A 19,459-nucleotide genomic window follows, 5' to 3' on the forward strand; every position below is an offset into this window, starting at 1 on the left:
TACACTGAGTCTTTATAATTGTCAGTGCATTAAATCTTCCCCCTCATATTTATTGGTTTATTCTTTCAGTGAAATACTTTCAAATGTCCTTTGGCCATTTCCCTATTGGATCAGCTCTTATTGATTAGTTAAGGGCCCTGTGTATTTTAAGGAAATTAGCCCTCCTATAAGATGAATCCCAAATTCATTTTACCTGTTTTTTGACTTAGTTTATAGCAGTTAATTTTAGTGCAAATTAAAAAAATTTTCTGTGTTTATATTTATCATTTTTTTTTTTTGCGGTACGCGGGCCTCTCACTGCTGTGGCCTCTCCCGTTGTGGAGCACAGGCTCCAGACGCGCAGGCTTAGCGGCCATGGCGCACGGGCCTTGCCACTCCGCGGCACGTGGGATCTTCCCGGACCGGGGCATGAACCTGTGTACCCTGCATCGGCAGGCGGACTCTCAACCACTGCACCACCAGGGAAGCCCTATATTTATCAATTTTTAATGGCTTTTGAGACTCCCCCAATCTTTTAATCTTTTACCGAAAGTGGCATCTTTGGTTTATGGTGCTCTTAAACAGTGAAAAAGAACATTTGCTTGTTCAAAGCAGTATTTTGTCTCAGCATCTATAAATCAAGTGGCTCTGTGACAGTTCCTTTAAAACTTTAAGGATGAGTAGTCACATTCTAGAAGGTATTCCTTATATCCTGAGCAAAAGTAGTATGTACTTCCTGTTGGCTGCCAACAGGATAAGTAGCTGAGGGTTTTGGTAAAGGGTTTCACAAATATGGAGATTTCCTGTGATATATGTGTAGCATTATGGTTTTTAAAACATGCACAGATGGTATGCATACATGGAAGATGTATGCCTAGTTTTTAATCTTTATTGGGGCCCATGACCAATGAGAATCCAGTGAAACTTTAAGAGTTTTTCTGTATCCCTCTAAGGAACACGATTAGCATATAGCCTATGTTCATTTATTCTGTCAACTAATATTTATTGTGTGTTTAGTGTACTTGAGAAAACATCCATAGTCTACATTTATAGACACTTTCTACACCTTCTTTTGGGTCTTTATATATCCATGTTTATTCCTGCCATAGTATCTTTGCAAAATTCCTGTGATTGTCTCCTTGTCATTTGAGATCTCAGCTTAATTGATCACCGTTACCCATAGAGGTGTTTTGTGATTGCCCAGAATTACTTTATTGTGTTACCCTATTTTAATTATTTGGATAGTACTTATTTTGTCTTTCTATCTTTATGTTTTCCTTCCCTTTCCCTCTCTCTTCCCTCCCTCTTCCTTCCTTCTTCACTCATTTCTGTCATTTCCTGTCGCCTCTGCCCCACCCCACTGCATTCTCACTTAGAATGTAAGTCCCAGTACTTAGAACAGTTCATGGAACCTAGTAGATACTGAATAAATGAATGTGCTAGGCCCAGTGATAAGTGCTTTACAGTCATCTCATTAAGTCTTCATAACAACCTATTTGAAAGATACCAACATTTACTTTTGCTGATTTTTCTCTATTATAATTTGCTTTCTATTGTATTGAATTCTCCTCTTATCCTTTATTCATTTACTTGTTCTTTGAGTTTAATTTGCTATTCTTTTTCTAGTTTCCTGAAATGGAAGCTTAGAATATTGATTTTCAATCTTTCTTCTTTTATATTGCATTTAGAAATATAAATTTACTTTAAGTACTGCTTTTGCCATATCTCATGAGTTGTAAAATGTTGCAGTTTTATTAGTCAGTTCAAAATATTTTCTAATTTCCCTGATGATTTATTCTTTGGCCCATAGATCACTTGAAGTGTGTTGCTTATCTTTCCAGACATCTGAGCATTTTCTAGTTAGTTTTCTGTTAGTGATTTTTAGTTAGATTCCACATACCTTATATGATTTTAGACCTTTGAAATTTAAGATCTTATCCAGCATATAGTCTATTGTGGTAAATGTTCTGTGTGTACTCGAAAAGAATGTTTATTTTGCAGTTGTTGGATATAGTTCTGTGTATGTCAGGTTAAGTTGGTTATTTGTGTTCAGATTTTCTGCATCGTTATTGAATTTTTTACCTGCTTGTTCTGTCTAAGTGAGGTGTGTTAAAATTGCAAATCATGATTGTGGTTACATGCTTTTCTTCTATTAGTTCTATCAGGTTTTGCTTTATAGATGGAAGCTATAAATTTAGAATACATACAATTTGCATATAAATTTCAAATTATTTTATCTTCCTTTTGAAATCATATCCTTTTATGTCCAGGCAGCAGATCCTCAGCAATTATTGGTCTGAAAACCACTTTTTTTCACCTTCAGTTTTGAAGGGTATTTTCAGTGGGTATAGAGTTATATATTGGCCTTTTTTCTTTCAGCTTTTAAAAGATGTCATTTCATTGTCTTCTGGCCTCTATAAAGTCTGTTGAAAAGTTGACTTTCAGTATTATTGTTGGTCCTTTTAAAATAGGGATTAGCAAACTATGGTCTGCCCATTTGTATAAATAAAGTTTTATTGGAACACAGCCATACCCATTTATTTATGTATTGTACATAGCTGATTTTACTCTGCAATCATAAGAGACGGTATGGCCTCTTGTAATGCCTAAAATATTTACTATCTGGCCCTTTACTAAAAAGGTTTCTTGACCCTTTCCTTAAGGAAATGTGTTTTCTTCTTACATGCTTTTAAGATTTTTCTCATTGTCTTTTGATTTTCAGCAGTTTGGCTATGCTAGGCCTTGTGTAGTTTTCTTTATGTTTTTCCTGTTTTCTTAAGATTTTAAAATATGTGGGTTTACATCTTTCATCAGTTTGGAAAAACTCTTAGCTGTTAATTTTTTTTAATATAAATTTATTTACTTATTTATTTTTGGCTGCATTGGGGCTTCGTTGCTGTTCACAGGCTTTCTCTAGTTGCGGCGAGTGGGGGCTACTCTGCATTGCAGTGCACGGGCTTCTCATTGCGGTGGCTTCTCTTGTTGAGGAGCACAGGCTCTAGGTGCGCGGGCTTCAGTAGTTGTGGCACGTGGGCTCAATAATTGTGACTTGTGGGCTCTAGAGCATACGCTCAGTAGTTGTGGCACATGGGCTTAGTTGCTCCGTGGTATGTGGGATTATCCTGGACCAGGGCTCGAACCCGTGTCCCCTGCATTGGCAGGCGGATTCTTAACTACTGTGCAACCAGGGAAGCCCTTAGCCATTAACTTTTGAAATGTTGCTTTTGTCCCCTTCTTTCTCTCTCCCCTCTCTTTTTAGGATTCTAATTTAAAGTATGTTAGATATTTTGACCATATTCAACGTGTCTCTGATGTGCTATTTGGTGTTTTCCATTCTTTTATTTCTTGGTGCTTCAAATTGTATAATTTCTCTTGACCTGCCTTCACATTCAATAGTCCTATCTTCTGCCATTTCTAGTCTGCTGTTAAACCTATCTAATGAGTTCTAATTTCATAAACTGTACTTTTCATTTCTGAATATTCATTTGATTATTTTGTATAGATTCTCCTACTTTAATGACATTCTTTATCATTTTGTCTCTTTTGTCCATCTTTTCCTGTATTTTCCTGACCATATTAATTGTAGTTATTTTAAAGTCCCTATCTGATAACTGTAGTATCTGAATTACCCATGGATCTGTTTCTATTCCTTTTGTTCTCTTTCTCTCCCTTCTCTCCTTCTCTCCTTCTTTCCTTCCTTCCTTTCCTCCTTCCTCCCTTCCTTCTTTCCTCCCTCCCTCCCTCCTTATCTCTCTTGTCATTTGTTCCTGTTTTTAGCATGTCTCTTAAGTTTTGATCAGATGCTAGACAATTAAGATAAGAATACTGACGAGTCTCTGGATGCTGTCTTCTTCCAAAGAGAGTTGTGGTTTTTTTTCTGATAGGTAGATAGAGTTCTAGCAGATCACTTTGATCCTGTTTAAGCTCAGTTTTAGGCTTTTAAAGGTCTTGTCTATTTCAGTTTTTCTTATACTCCTAGGGAATATCCTTACTTTTCAGTTGTGGCCCTTCTGTGGTCTTAACTGAAAGGCCAGGGTATTTACCAGCGCCTCTCTACTTGGGAGACTTGATTTCCAACTTCTCTTCCTAGCAATGTGTGGTTCCTGAAATCTCTGCTCAGGTATTTAATCTCCCAGCTGCTGTTGTTTTCTGCTGGATTTCCCAGAATCTTGCCCTGTGAAAATGTAGTCAACTACTTGAAGGGAGTTTGTACACAGATTTTTGTGTACCTTTTCATTGATTCCCTCCTCTGTAATTTTGCCCTTCAAGTTCCATTGCCTTTGGTAGCCCCAAACTTTAACATTTGTGTCCTCAGTCTTTTAAAACTGTCATTTCTCCTTGAGTTCTATTCTCCCAGAATAGCAGTTGGGGAAATGCAGTCAGGGAAAAAAGCTGATGTGAATAAAAAGTGCACTTTGTGTGCTTCTTTTCGTTCCAGGATCTTGGCCCCTTAAGTCCTGCCTGCATGGGTTGATCTCCGGTGCCTTGAGGAAATTACTTTATTTGTTTTTTCCAGCTTTTATAGTCGTTTTCTGTGGCAGGCTTAGTATCTTACAAGCTACAGCACCATGGGCAGATCTGGAAGTCCCTACAGTGTATTCTAAACATAACAGCCAGAATGATTCTGTATGTATATTAGATTATGACTCCTCTATTCAGAACCCTCCAGTGGTTCCTGACTTCATTCAGAGTAAACACCAAAGCCTTTAGTATTATTTACCCTCCTTCATCGTCTCTGCCTAGAGTGCTCTTCCTCCCTGTTCCTCCCCTCCAGTATCTGAATGGCTGACTACCTCACTTGCAAATCTTTGTTCAGATGTCTCTTTCTTTAGCCTATGCTGACCACCCTGTATAAAATTACCTCCTCCTTTCCCTCCTGCATTCTATCTCCCTTTGCTTTATTTTTCCCTCATCTCATGACTGTAAAATTTACTTTTTTATTATGTTTGTTTTTTTACTTACTAAATGAAAACTCTACAAGGGCAAGGATTTTTGCCATTTTTTTCTCATTTGTGTGTCACAAGTGCAAATGAGAACCAAATGAGAATAGAGAATTACAGAATCTAAGGTAGGAATTTAAAGATGGAAGAGTAGTGGTCAAATATATCAAATAATCTAAACGTATTCATGAAATAGAGGAATGGATAAAGAAGATGTGACACATATATACAATGGAATGTTACTCAGCCATAAAAAGGAACGAAATTAGGCCATTTGTAGAGACATGGGTGGACCTAGAGACTGTCATACAGAGTGAAGTAAGTCAGAAAGAGAAAAACAAATATCATATATATATATTTTTAAATGAATTTATTTATTTATTATTTTTGCCTCTGTGGGGTCTTTGTTGCTGCGTGTGGGCTTTCTCTATTTGTGGCGAGCAGGGGCTACTTTTCATTGTGGTGCATGGGCTTCTCATTGTGGTGGCTTCTCTTGTGGAGCACGGGCTCTAGGTGCACGGGCTTCTGTAGTTGTGGCACACGGGCTCAGTAGTTGTGGCTTGCCACCTCTAGAGTGCAGGCTCAGTAGTTGTGGCACATGGGCTTAGTTGCTCCGTGGCATGTGGGATCTTCCCAGACCAGGGCTTGAACCCGTGTCCCCTGCATTGGTAGGTGGATTCTTAACCACTGTGCCACCAGGGAAGTCCCCAAATAGCATGTATTAACACATATATGTGGAATCTGAAAAAATTGGTATAGACAGTCTTATTTACAAAACAGAAATAGAGACACAGACATAGAAAACAAACCTATGGATACCAAGGGGGAAAGGGGGGTGGGTGGGATGAATTGGGAGCTTGGGATTGACATATATACACTATTGATACTATGTATAAAGTAGATAACCAATGAGAACCGACTGTATAGCACAGGGTACTCTACTCAGTGCTCTGTGGTGAGCTAAATGGGAAGGAAATCCAAAAAAGAGGGGATATATGTATATGTATAGCTGATTCGCTTTGCTGTACAGTAGAAACTAACAATGTTGTAAAGCAACTATACTCCGATAAAAAATTTTTTTAAAAAGTGAGAAAAAGCCAAAAAGTACTCATGAGATTTTTGCATTGGATTTTTAAATAAGGAAATTATTTGTTACTTTAATGAGAGAAGTTTTAATAGAGGAGTAAGAGAAAAAGATTACCTAGGGTTGAGGATGTTGCGATAGCAATTGTAGACTATTCTTTCTTTAGTTCTGTGAACACTGTAGGAGGAAAAGTTCATATTTACTTGGATAATTTATGGTTTCTCCTTTTAGAGGCTTAATAGACGGATGATTAGGTAGATGGAGTTTTTTGGTTTTATTCACTCTTGTATTTATTAAGTGAATACTTTGTGCCAAAAACTGCATAAGGTTCTGAGTGTCATCCAAGGGACGTACATATAGGCCCTAAATGAACTGAAAGTTACTAAGCCTTCACCTTGTGCACATAAACTAATTATGAAGGCCAGTTCGTTTAGATGCATAACGCTAGAAAAAAGTAAATTCTCTTATTACCAACTTTTTTTTTTTCTGCATACCTATTCATATATACAGTGGACCTCTTGGAGTAGAAGCATCTTTCATTTAAGTAGTTCTCAAAGCATGAAGAGGTGCCCATGTTTTAGAATTTTTTGGTAGGGCTTAAGAAGGATCCAGCCCTTCCCTTTTCAAAGATTTTGATGCATTCTTTTGGGGAGGTACCTCCAACTGTAAATCACTATTCCTTATCACTTTTCTTAATCCATCATTCCTGGATTTAAATTTCAGGTGTTGCTTTCTGTAGTACACAAATTTTGGTGATTCTTTTGAGGGAGAAGGAAGTAATTGTGTAGTGCAGTGCTCTCAAACTGGTGAAGGGCCTTTTTCTTTTTTTTTTTTAATTTCCAATCCATTGTGGATGGATATGTATGTAAAATACAATAAAAAATAAATTGCTAGAAAAACGAAATGGAAAAATACGTGCAAAATGCAAGCCCCAATTTTCTATTAGATTCAAAACTATAAAATTACACTGTTGAATTGCTCTAAATGCTTTCTCTCAGTTTCTTTTTATATTTCCTTATGGATTAGTAACAAAAATTTGTGGATTGGCAATGGTTCTTGGACCAGTCTTTCTCAGATCATACTTGGAGAAGCACTGAGAGAGTGTACAGTGCTACATAGTTTAGTATTCCCCTTAATTTACACTGCCTTTCAAAGGAGTAGAAGGTTTTAATGAGTTATGAATTACAGATATTTTTAAAAAGAGGTAATTTATACAATGTAAAAGCCCTGCGACTTCTTAAATTCTGAAAGGTAACTGGTAAAAATTTGCTTTTCGATTATAGTTACTGTTTTATGTGGTACTGAAGTAAAAGTGACTTCTTGGTAATAGTAAGATTTCCTTTAACCTTCCAGTTACATATTTTTCTCTGGTCGTTGAAACTATAAAAAAAGGCATATTTTGATCATGAAAGGAAAAGTTATACCGCTTAACACCACAAGATGTCACTTATGTAAAAATAAAGTTGGTATTTTAATGCTCAAAGCTGGGTAGCTACATACAGATAAATAGGTAAATGAAGAACTAGGTAAATTAAAAAACAATATTTGGAACACATTGGTTTTTGGTAAGGAGTTAATGAAAATATTACTAATTCAGCATTATTTTGAATCAATTCTTCTGATGTTTAGCAAAAAGAATTTCTCAATTTCTAAGATTAGTGTAGTAATACATGTTAATAGGCCATATTTGAATCCATATAGCAAAGGAGATAGACCTAAAATGCTCAATACAAGTGAACATATTTTGAGGGTAAATTAGGTGTTATGGTATTAACTTCCCCCCACTCTTTACTGTTTTGGTGACAAGCAGACAGGAATTTGTGTAGAGATAATGTAATTTATATCAGAATTTTCAGTAGGTGTTTATGACATATCTGAGAAGTTGAATATTACATCAGTTTGAAACAGTGCCTAGGATTTTCTTGTCTCTTTTCTCTGAATCTCAAAGTTATTAGCTCTCTACGTGAGTTAACACAAAAGATACTTGTATCGGTTTTGAAGACCATCTTTTCTGTTAAACGTGAAGAGCAAAACCTTTGGCTTTAATATCGAATTCGTGTTTTCTTGTGTTTAGTTTGAGAGAGCGGGTCAGGACCTAAAGGTGGTTGGGAAGGGGACTGTGGCATCTCGAGCTTTAGAGGAACAAACCAAGTTTCCATTAGGCCATGAACATGATTGCACCTGGGGTTAGAGGTTGGAATGTTCTAAAAATTGACACTTCATTATTCTTTATTGCTCACTTCTCTCTCCAGATAACACTGGTGGAGAAGATGGGTAGAACACTCTTGGGGAAAAAAGGGATCAGACATGAGAAAATGAATTTTCTTTCTTTTTTTGACATGTATATGTGTGGTTACATTTTCTTTCTATTTACTTCTTATCTAATTACGTAAGCTTTTTTCACTTTCTTATTCCTCCAAAGTTTTAAAAAAGTTTCATTTACTTTTTTCATTCGTAAAAGTCTACATGGTTAGTAAGTAAAATAGGAAAACAGCAAAAGTTAGAAAGGAAAAAACCTCATTTGTGGTTTCATTGATTTTTGTTCCTTTTCAGTTAATAGTGCAATGTGAAAGAACAAGAAGTTTTAAGAAGGGATTCTGAATTCATTACAGAGAACAGTTATAGTATTTTATATTTTGTAGATGTATATCCTCGGATGTAGTTCTTATATGTTCCTGTCTTACTATTTATATATTGTCTAGCTGTATTTTTAATTAGAGAAAAGTAGTTATTGTAATTATTTAATTATTTTTGTGTCCTGCTAGTGGTCACCATTGCATTTAATTTTATGTTCTGCTTGGAAAGAAAGGGAAATTTTTTTCATAGTAAATCCCATTGCCTCTACTCTTTTTGGGAAAAATATACTTAGCTTCCGTTTATTTATTTATTTTTTACTGCCATGACAGTTTGAAACATTTAACTTATATGTTAGTTTGCTAGTACTGCCATAACAAAATGCCGCAGACTTGGTGGCATAATTAACAGAAATATATTTTCCCTGGATTCTGGAGACTAGAAATCTAAGATCAAGGTTTTGGCAGATTTGGTTTCCTCTGAGGCTTCTCTCCCTGTCTTGCAGATGGCCACCTTCTTGCTGTGCCCTCACATGATCATCTTTTCGTCTTTGTGTATCTGTCCTAATGTGCTCTTCTTGTAAAAAATCAGTCCTATTGGATTAGGGCCAACCCATGTTGACCTTATTTTAATTTAATGACCTTTTTAAAGACTCCATCTACAAATACATTCATATTCTGTGGTATTGAGGGTTAGGATTTTAACATAGGAATTTGGGAAGGGACACAACTCAGCCCATAATAACACATGATCAGTCATTCATTATTGGTAAGTGCTTACTTGCCTACATTAGGCCTAAATTTGTAAAATGTACAAAGTAAAGCTTTTCTGTCAAGGCTGTCTATTTGTAGTAGTTAAGGAAGTTCTTGTCACCTACTTTAAAGCTTAAGCTGAGATGAAAAGGGCTTCTGATTGTGTGTGTGTGTGTGTGTGTGTGTGTTTGTGTGCGCGCATGTGTGCTTGAACCATATTGCATGAAGGAGCTATGTGGAGTAAATTTTTAAATCTCTTTTCTGGAGAGTTTGTTGAAGAAACTATTAAAAATTGCTAATCATAAACTAATAACTAGTACAAGTAGTTAATTACTGTTGGTAATACTACAGTCTTAGTTTCTTATCAATTTTCTTACAGTCATTTAAGAGAATTTTCCTTTGACGTCCTAAAATAAAATTCAGTGATTTAAATTCTTGAATAAGGGGCTTCCCTGGTGGTGCAGTGGTTAAGAATCCACCTGCCAATGCAGGGGACACGGGTTCAATCCCTGGTCCGGGAAGATCCCACATGCTGCGGAACAACTAAGCCCGTGCACCACAACTACTGAGCCTGCACTCTAGAGCCCACGAGCCACAACTATTGAGCCTGTGTGCCACAACTACTGAAGCCTGCATAACTAGAGCCCGTGCTCTGCAACAAGGGAAGCCACCGCAATGAGAAGCCCATGCACCACAACGAAGAGTAGCTCTCGCTCACCACAGCTAGAGAGAAAGCCCACGCACAGCAATGAAGACGCAATGCAGTCAAAAGTAAATAAATAAAACAAACCAAAACATTAAAAAAAAAAACCCCTGTATAAATAAATAAATAAATAAATTCTTGAGTTAAGCTTGAAGCTTAAATGTGATACTTTAATTTCAGAGTATGAAAATGTGGTTTATCTCATCCTTAATAATGTATTTCTCAGAAATAAATATATGACTTTTAGTCTTGTTTTGGAGGATTAGTGTCTTATTCACACATGTGAATAAAACACTAAAACTTTTTAATATCATTTTTATGGAGGTATAATTTGCATACGACAAATCACCCACCTAAAGATTATAATTAGATGAGTTTTGACAGATGTATACACCTGTAAAATCACCACCACAGTTAAGAAGATACAGAACATTTCCATCTTCTTATGGATAAGAAATTTTTTAATGTTCCTTTCATGTCCATTTTTCTTTTTGCCTATGATACCACTGATCTTGGTTTTATCACTACAGATTAGTTTGCATTTTCTAGAACTTTAAATGAATTAGATTATGCTCTTTTGTGTCTGGTGTCTTTCACTCACATAATGATTTTGAGAATTCATCCATCTTGTTGCATGTATCAATGATTATTTCTTTTTCATTGCTGGGTTGTATTCCAGTGTATGGCTAAATCACATTATGCGATCAACATTTAGATTGTTTCTAGTTTTTTAATATGTATAAAGCTGCTATGAATATTCATTTAAGTTATTATGTGGAAATATGTTTTTATTTCTCTGGGAAGTGGAATGACTGGATCACATAGTAGATTTATGTTTAAATCTGTAAGAAACTCTCAGTTTTCCAAAGTGGTTGTACTACTTTACATTGCTACTGGCAGCCTGTGAGAGTTCTAGGTGCTCCACAGTCTTGGCAACATTTGTTATTGTCATTGTCTTTCATCTATTCTCATGGGTGTGCAATGGTATCTCATTTAATTTGCATTTTCTGATAGTTAATGACCTTAAGTATCTTTTCATGTACTTAGTGGTATTCTTAATCTTACTTTGTGAAATATCTGTTCAAATCTTTTGACCGTTTTTAAAAATAGGCTTCTCTTATAAATGAGTTGTAATTATCATATAACTTTTTTCTAATTAACTTTTGATTTTGAGATTATTGTAGATTCGTATACAGGTATAAAAAATAATACAGAGAGATCCCGTGTACCCCTTAACTCAGTTTCCTTCAGTGATAAACTATAGTACAATATCACAACCAAGATGTTTACATTGACATACTTCACCAGTCTTGTTCAGATTTCTCCAGTTTTACTTGTACTTATTTGTGTGTGTGTGTTGGGGTGGTATTCTGTTCCCATTTAATCACATATCTAGTTTCATGTAGCCACCCCAAAGGTAAAGATACAACAGTTTCATCACCATAGGGATCTCTTGTGTTGTATTTTTATATCCACACTTCCCGCTTCTTGTCCTTACCCTCAGCAACCACTAATCTTTGTCCATTTCTATAATTTTGTTATTTCAAGAATGTTGTATAAATGGAGTAATACAGTATGTAACCTTTTAGGATTAATTTTTTTCACGCAGTATGCTTCTGTGCAGATTAATCAGAGTTATTGAGATGTCAATAGCTTGTTTCATTTTATTGCTGAGTGGTATTCCATGCTGTGGGTGTACCACAGTTTGTTGAACCATCCACTGATTGAAGGGCATCTGGGTTGTTTCCAGAAGGGTTTTTTCCATTTTGGCTAGTAGGAATAAAGCTGCTATGAATACTTGAATACAGATATTTGCGTGAGTATAAATGCGCAAGAGTGCAATTACTGGCTTGGATGGTAATTGCAGGTTTAGTTCTATAAGACACTGCTAAGCTGCCAGTGTGGCTATAACCTTTTACAATGCCCACTAGCAGTATGTGAGCAGTCCAGTTCTTCCACATCCTCACTATCCTTTGGTGTTGCCACTATTTTATTTAAGTGAGCCATTCTGATATGTGTGCAGTGATATCTTGCTGTGGTTTTAATTTGCTAATGGCTAATTAAGTTGAATGTCTTTTCATGTGCTTTTTGCCATTTGTTTATCTCCTTCAGTGAATTGTTTCTTGATGTCTGTATTAGTTTACTAGGCCTGCCATAACAAAATACCACAGATTGAGTAGCTTGGTCAACAGACATTTATTTCTCACATTTGAATCTGGGACTGAAGATCAAGGTGTTGGCAGGTTTGATTTCTTCTGAAGCCTCTCTCCTCGGCTTGCAGATGGTTGTCTTCTCTCTGTGTCCTCACATTGTCCTGTCCTGTAGAATCCAGCTTTCCTTTGTTTTGTCCCAACTCTTCCTTTTAGTCCAAACTGGTGGTGTCTCTGCTGGTATAATCCCATCTCTATTCCTGGTTTCAGCTGAGGTGTCTGATTAAATCCACGAGGGGCATCCGTGATTTCGTTATCAAATGATTTTTCAGTGTTCTCTGGTGTTCTCTTCTGAAGACACTTGCTTGATTTTTGCAACATGGATAAGCTGAGATTTTTCTAAATCTTCAAGTTCTAGTTCCTTTTTTGCTTAACAATTCCTTCAATTTATCTTTCTTTCTCATTTTACTGTAAGCAGTAAGGAGAAACCAGGCTGTGGCTTTCACACTTTGCTTAGAAATCTCCTCGGCTAAATATTCAGGTCATCACTTTTAACTTCTGTTTTCCACAAAACACTGGAACATATAGTTGGGCCAAGTTCTTTTCACTTTATAGTAAGGATTGCCTTTCCTCCAGTTTCCAGTAGTATGTTCCTCATTTCCATCTGAGATCTCATCAGAATCACCTTTAACTCCATATATTTACCAACAGTCTCTTCAATGCATGTTTTAAAAAAAAAAACGATGCACTTCAAAACTGTTCCAGCCTCTACCTGTTGCCCAGTTCCAAAGCCACTTCCACATTTTTAGGTATTTATTACATGAACACTTCACTTCTTATTACCAGAATCTGTAATAGTTTGTTAAGGCTGCCATAACAAAATACCATGGACTGGATGGCTTAAATTTATTTCTCATAGTTTCTCACAGTTCTTCCAGGAGGCTAGAAGTCCAAGATCAAGGTGTTGGCAAGTTTGTTTTCTCATGAGGCCTCTCTCCTTGCCTTGCAGGTGACTGTCTTCTCACATGGCCTTTTTTCTGTGCATGTGCACCACTCTCTGTCTTAGGACACCAGATGGGATTAGAATCCCATCCTTTTGACCTCATTTAATGTTAGCTACCTCTTTTTAAAGGCCCTATTTCCACATAACGTCACATTGAGGGTCAGGGCTTCAGTGTGTGAACTTTGGGGGAGGGCACCAATTCAGTCTGTAACAATGTGTTCTGCCCCTTTTCTAATTGAATTGGTTGTTTTTTACTGTTGAGTTTTGGGAGTTCTTTTTATATTTTGGATACTAGTCTTTTGCATATATGTGGTTACAAACATTTTCTGCCAATCTGTAATTTTTTTTTCTTCTTAAGAGAGAATTCCCTGGAACAAGTTTTAAATTTTGATGAAATTAATTAATCAGTGTTCCCTTTTATGGACTGTGCTTTTGGTGTCAAGTCTACGAACTCTTTTCTAGCTATATAATAACTTTAAAAAATTCTGTTTTTCTGTGTTGAGGGAAAAATGATTAGATATTACAAATTATGAATTTTTTTTTTGCTGGGAGGGATTTTTTAATTGCTGGGGGGAACGCTCACTTTGAAGAATAGGAGCAGGTCAGTTGTAAGCCAAAAAAAAAAAAAATACTGGGAGGCAATTCTGTGTGGGTTTTTCTCCTTTTTGCAGCCTGTCTATATGAAGGCATTGATCGTTTTTGTTCTAAATTATCTTTTAAGGATGTTTGTATAGCAAGCAGCTTTGGAAAGGAGAAAATTCCTACCACTTCAGCAAAGTTATCTTACTTGGTAACATCATCATCTGCTTGGTCATCCAAGCTGGGAATGGGGGCATCCTTACTGAGTGCTTGTCTTATCCTTTACATTCAGTCACTGCGTCCCACTGATTTCAACTTCCAAGAAGTTCCTGAATCTGTCCTACATTTTCATCCTTATCACTAACTGCTCTGGTTCATTACCTCATCCTCTCATTTACATGTTAAAATTGCCTTAACTTAATTCTTTGAATTAGGGAGTATTGATGTGGGTTTCCCTACAGATTTATGTTTTTTTCTTTTTGCGAGCTAGGGAGAAAAAAGGATGTGTGAATGACACATAGCTTTTCTTCATTCGGTGCTCTTTCTTGGCATATTCTGAAGAAAGTTCTTACATTTTTTTTTTTTTTCTGTTATGGGGAATTCTTTGCATTTCTCTTTTGAATAACAGTTTATTTGGGGGAAGTCATATTAAGCAGAAATAACTGCTGTTGGTTTTTTCTTTTTTAAATCTTTAAAGATGTGGACCATTTTTTTTAAAGTCTTTATTGAATTTGTTACAATATTGCTTCTGTTTTATGTTTTGGTTTTTTTGGTCCCGAGACATGTGGGATCTCAGCTCCCCCACCAGAGATGGAACCTGCACCCCCTGCATGGGAAGGCGAAGTCCTAACCATTAGACCACCAGGGAAGTCCTGAAAGATCTTACATTTTGGCTTATGAAAATATTTTAGTGCTGATTCAAGAATTTTTATTATCTCTTTTTTTCTGATGATTATACAAGAGAAATTTTGGGATGAGCGAATCTGTATGCCTCTGATTGTTGATATTTTGCCCAGAATTGAGGTACAGTTTTATATTTTTGTTTTATTGATGGGCTTTGTGACAACATAGCACTTTGATATTATTTGGTAGGGTTAGATGAAAAACATATATTTAATTATAAATAGCAAAGTAGTTATGTAACATTGTGCATCAGGTTATTTCTAATTCTTATATTATTAAAATTATATGTTTTAATACCTGTGTAATGTAAAAATCTAAATATGTAATTTTTTCTTTTGTATAGGAATGAAGATCTAAAGCAAATGTTAGAGAGCAACAAAGATTCTGCTAAATTGGATGCTATGAAACGGATTGTTGGGGTAGGTAAAAGAGTAGATCATTTCGACTTTTGGATAAATGACAAGTAGTGATATATTAAAAATATATATTAAAAAATATGTTAAATACCAATCTACCCTTTATTGTTAACTTAAAGTTTCCTGTCTGAAATGTTTTGGAGGAAGTAATGAAGTGACAAAATTCAGAAACTTGAGTTCCTATTCTGTTTTTTAATTTCCGTCTCTCTAATATTAAGGTATTTCTTTTGTCAGATAGGGTGCTAATCAGTTTGAAGACAAAATAAGATTACATACAACAATATTTTGACTTCCTACAAAGAGGGATACTAATGAGCTAAAGTATTTTTTTTGTCATTCTATGACCTAAAACTTGTGAGCATGCTTTCTTCTGATTTTCAAATTCCATTACTACCAATAGAAATGCTTTATTCAGTTTATCAGTGTAGAACTTCTAATGAATACTAGTAAATGTAAGAGCATTTCTCTAGTTTCAGTTGTAATGTAAAATTCAAACGGTGGACTGATATGTTATTATGTAGAGGGTTCCATTGTCAGAGAACTAAATATAATGCAATTTCTGATTATATATAAAATCTTACGTAGTTTTGTAACTTGTGTTGGTCTTTTTTTTTTTTGTATTTGATAGTTTACATTCACAGTGAAAAAAAACTAGCTTAATTCAGTGACTGATGCTAAAGAGTTCTGCTTGTCTCAGTGGAATTAAATTCGTAAAACCTTTCTTATTCTTACTATGAATTTTTCACCACCACTGCTGATTTTGTTTTCCAGAAATTTTTGTATAAGGTCAAAATGTAGTAAATTTCCATAATTGCACAAATAAACTCTACTGTAGTAGGGTGTAAACACAACTGAAACAGTATTGTTTTCTAGCAGACAATGCCACCATGTGAGAGTTTGAAATCTCCTTTCTAAAATCCAAATCCCATTTATGAAAGATGATTATGGGTATGAATATGTCCTGTTCAAAAGTTAGTTGTGAAAATCAAATATATAAAAGTCAAGGACTAATTATATCTGTAGAACACCTATAAATTACTTGATTCTTGCATCAGATTTATGTCATTTGGTAATGAAGGCAAATGTTGAAGATTCTTCTGTAAATTTTTCGTTTATTAATGTTATACCATATAAATAACAGCATTTATGGACAGGTAGTTCTTGCTTTGCGTGACTTTGATATTTGAACCTCAGTTACCACAGTTTAGTTAAATAACACCAGTCCACTAACAAGACGGTTCAAATTTCAGATATCGTGGTATATTAACTTGGTAACTGCATAATGTACAAACTTCATCACTCACTCTTCAGTCCACAGCTCACTATGTATATAACAAATGTGCATCATGATCAGTGACCAGTCATGTTACTTCTTTCAAAGTTATTTTTAGTGATTGGTCGCTGTGTATGTTATTCAGTTTGTGTACAGACTGCAAAGCATGCAATAGTGGTCCCTACTTGTTTCCCAGTGAGAAACCCACTTAACATTTTATAAAAATAGTTAATTAAAAGAGGGATTTGGTCAATAAAGATTAAAATGCATCAAGGAAATGAAAATAACACTAGAAATGAAATTCAGATAGAATGTAACTGGAGTTATAGAGAAATAGCTGACTGTGGAAATGGTGACACTGCCCCTTTTTGAGAGACTCTAAATATGTAGCTTGAGGAACTTCAGTAAGGCAAGCTTTGCAACATAAATGAGGAAAATAGTTGTGATGAAAAGGCCGAAGATATGCCAGAGGAAGTGATGCTGCCAAAAATCTTCACATTAGAGGAACTCCAGGAGATAATTCACAACATTGAAAGTACAAAGGATACAATGTTGGAAGCTGATCCAAACTTATAAAGGAGTAATTTATCAAGGAATAGAAAAGATGCTTGCTTGGTACTTTTCTTTCTCTTTTTTAAAATTAATTTATTCATTTTTGGCTGCGTTGGGTCTTCGTTGCTGCGCACAGGCTTTCTCTCTAGCTGTGGTGAGTGGGGGCTACTCTTCGTGGTGGTGCATGGGCTTCTCATTGCAGTGGCTTCTCTTGTTGTGGAGCACTGGCTGTAGGCATGTGGGCTTCAGTAGTTGTGGCACGTGGATTCAGTAGTTGTGGCTCGCGGGCTCTAGCGCGCAGGCTGAGTAGTTGTGGCGCACGGGCTTAGCTGCTCTGTGGCATGTGGGATCTTCCTGGACCAGGGCTCAGACCCGTGTCCCCTGCATCGGCAGGTGGATCTTAACCACTGTGCCACCAGGGAAGCCTGCTTGCTTGGTACTTTAAATCAGTGGTCCCCAACCTCTTTGGCACCAGGGATCGGTTTCTTGGAGGACAGTTTATCCACGGATGGGGTGGGGTTGTGGGGGGTGGTGGTGATGGTTCAGGTGGTACAGCAATGGGGGGGGATGGTTCAGGCCAGGGGTCCTGTGGCCTGTTAGGAACTGGGCCGCACAGCAGGAGGTGAGAGGCAGGCGAGCGAGCTAAGCTTCATCTGCCCCTCCCCATTGCTCACGTTATCGCCTGAACCATCTCTTCCCCTCCAACCCCATCTGTGGAAAAATTGTCTTCCATGAAACTGGTCCCTAGTGCCAAAAAGGTTGGGGACCACTGGTTCAGGTGGTGATTAATGTGAGTGGTGGGGAGCGGCAGATGAAGCTTCACTTGCTCGCCCGCCACTCACCTCCTGCTGTGCAGCCCGGTTCCTAACAGGCTGCAGACCAGTACTGGTTGGGGGCCCCTGCTTTAAAGGATTGAGAATAAGGTGAGCCCATTCAAACTACTCTTGATAAGTTAATTCTCAACGTTTCTAATGTTAAGTTACAGTATATTAAATAAATATTTTATCGTTTTTCATTTTCCTATACATTTCTGACTGACAATAATAAGAGAGTTTTAAATGTTTCTACAAAATTTTTAGAAGTCACAGATCCGGGACTTCCCTGGTGGCACAGTGGATAAGACACCGTGTTCCCAATGCAGGGGGCCCAGGTTCGATCCCTGGTCGGGGAACCAGATCCCACATGCATGCCACAACTAAGAGTTTGCATGCCACAACCAAGGAGCTGGTGAGCCACAACTAAGACCTGGCTCAACCAAAAAATAAATAAATAAAATAACTAAAACTTAAAAAAAAAATTAAAAAAAAAGAAGTCACAGATCCATTATAAGTTTTACAGTTGGTTATCAAGATTGCTTTGCATTGTTTCAGCTTGCGGTCCTGCAGGTTACAGTCCTGCACTGCCATCCATTTAAAGCAGGCAGTGCTCTTCATTATTTCATTAAACTTTGGCTTTACATTTCCATTAAGGTAGATTATTTCATTAAATCTGAGGATACTATTGAAATTACTAAATATGAAAATGAGGTATTTGGTAGTTTTTTCTATATTCCTCTTTCAAACTGATAAATAAAAATTGATATTCTCATAACCTAGACTACTTGACTATTATAAATGTAACTTAAATGTAAATAAACATCATAAAGAAATGTAAATATATCGGGAGGTGGGGGTGGTGGTGGGATGAATTGGGAGATTGGGATTGACATGTATACACTGATGTGTATAAAATGGATGACGAATAAGAAAAAAATAAATAAAAAATAAACATTAAAAAAATGTAAATATAGGCATACTAGTAGTTAGTCTAGTAGTTATAGACTGTCTCTCATTAGGAAGTTTGTATAAAGGTAAATTTGGAATTTGATTTTTTAAGTGTAGGAAAATGGTTATTAATTAAAAGTTATTCTGTCACTTTACATAATGTCTTCAAGGATCTAGCCACGTTGTCAAAAATGGCAGGATTTCTTCCTTTCTCATGGCTGAATGATATCCCATTTTACACACAACACACATACAGATATATGTATATGTGTGTATACGAAATATGTGAGATATGTCTCACATTACCAATTTGCCACCAGCAGTGCACAGTGTTTCCTTTTTATCCACATCCTCACCAACACTTGTTATTTCTTGTCTTTTCGGTGATAGCCATTCTAACAGGTTTAAGGTGATAACCTCACTGTGGATTTGATGTGCATTTCCCTGATAATTAGTGATGCTGAGCATCTTTTCATGTACCTGCTGACACGTTAAACTTACATAATATTCTATGTCAATTATATTGCCATAGATCTGGAAAAAATTACTTTATTATGCAAGTGACACAAATATGTATTTGTAAATTTTTAAATAATATTGAGGTATAAAAGTAGAAGTTTCATCTTCCAGATAAACTTTAGGATCAAATTGTCAAGTTCTGTTAAAAGTTGTTTTTAGATTTTGATTAGGGTAATGTGGAATTTGTGTATTTCCATCTCCCTTCCCTCCCTCTTTTCCTGTCTTTCAGTAGCGTTATATTTATATTTTATAGTTTCTAATCATAAGGA

The 19,459-nt window shown here is 36.2% G+C and overlaps 1 protein-coding gene across 4 annotated transcripts in view; it reads left to right on the forward strand.

The window, feature by feature from the left end:
* The window catches only part of AP3B1 (adaptor related protein complex 3 subunit beta 1), a 276,626-nt gene that overhangs the window by 22,221 nt on the left and 234,946 nt on the right, over window positions 1–19,459 (forward strand). For all 4 annotated transcript variants that reach the window (XM_032626082.1, XM_032626081.1, XM_032626080.1 and 1 more), the window contains exon 2: window positions 15,011–15,086. In XM_032626082.1, coding sequence (XP_032481973.1) covers window positions 15,011–15,086 — 76 coding nt within the window. The remainder of the gene's footprint in view (window positions 1–15,010; window positions 15,087–19,459) is intronic.

This window comes from Phocoena sinus, chromosome 3 (genome assembly GCF_008692025.1).
Source record: "Phocoena sinus isolate mPhoSin1 chromosome 3, mPhoSin1.pri, whole genome shotgun sequence".
NCBI lineage: Eukaryota > Metazoa > Chordata > Mammalia > Artiodactyla > Phocoenidae > Phocoena > Phocoena sinus.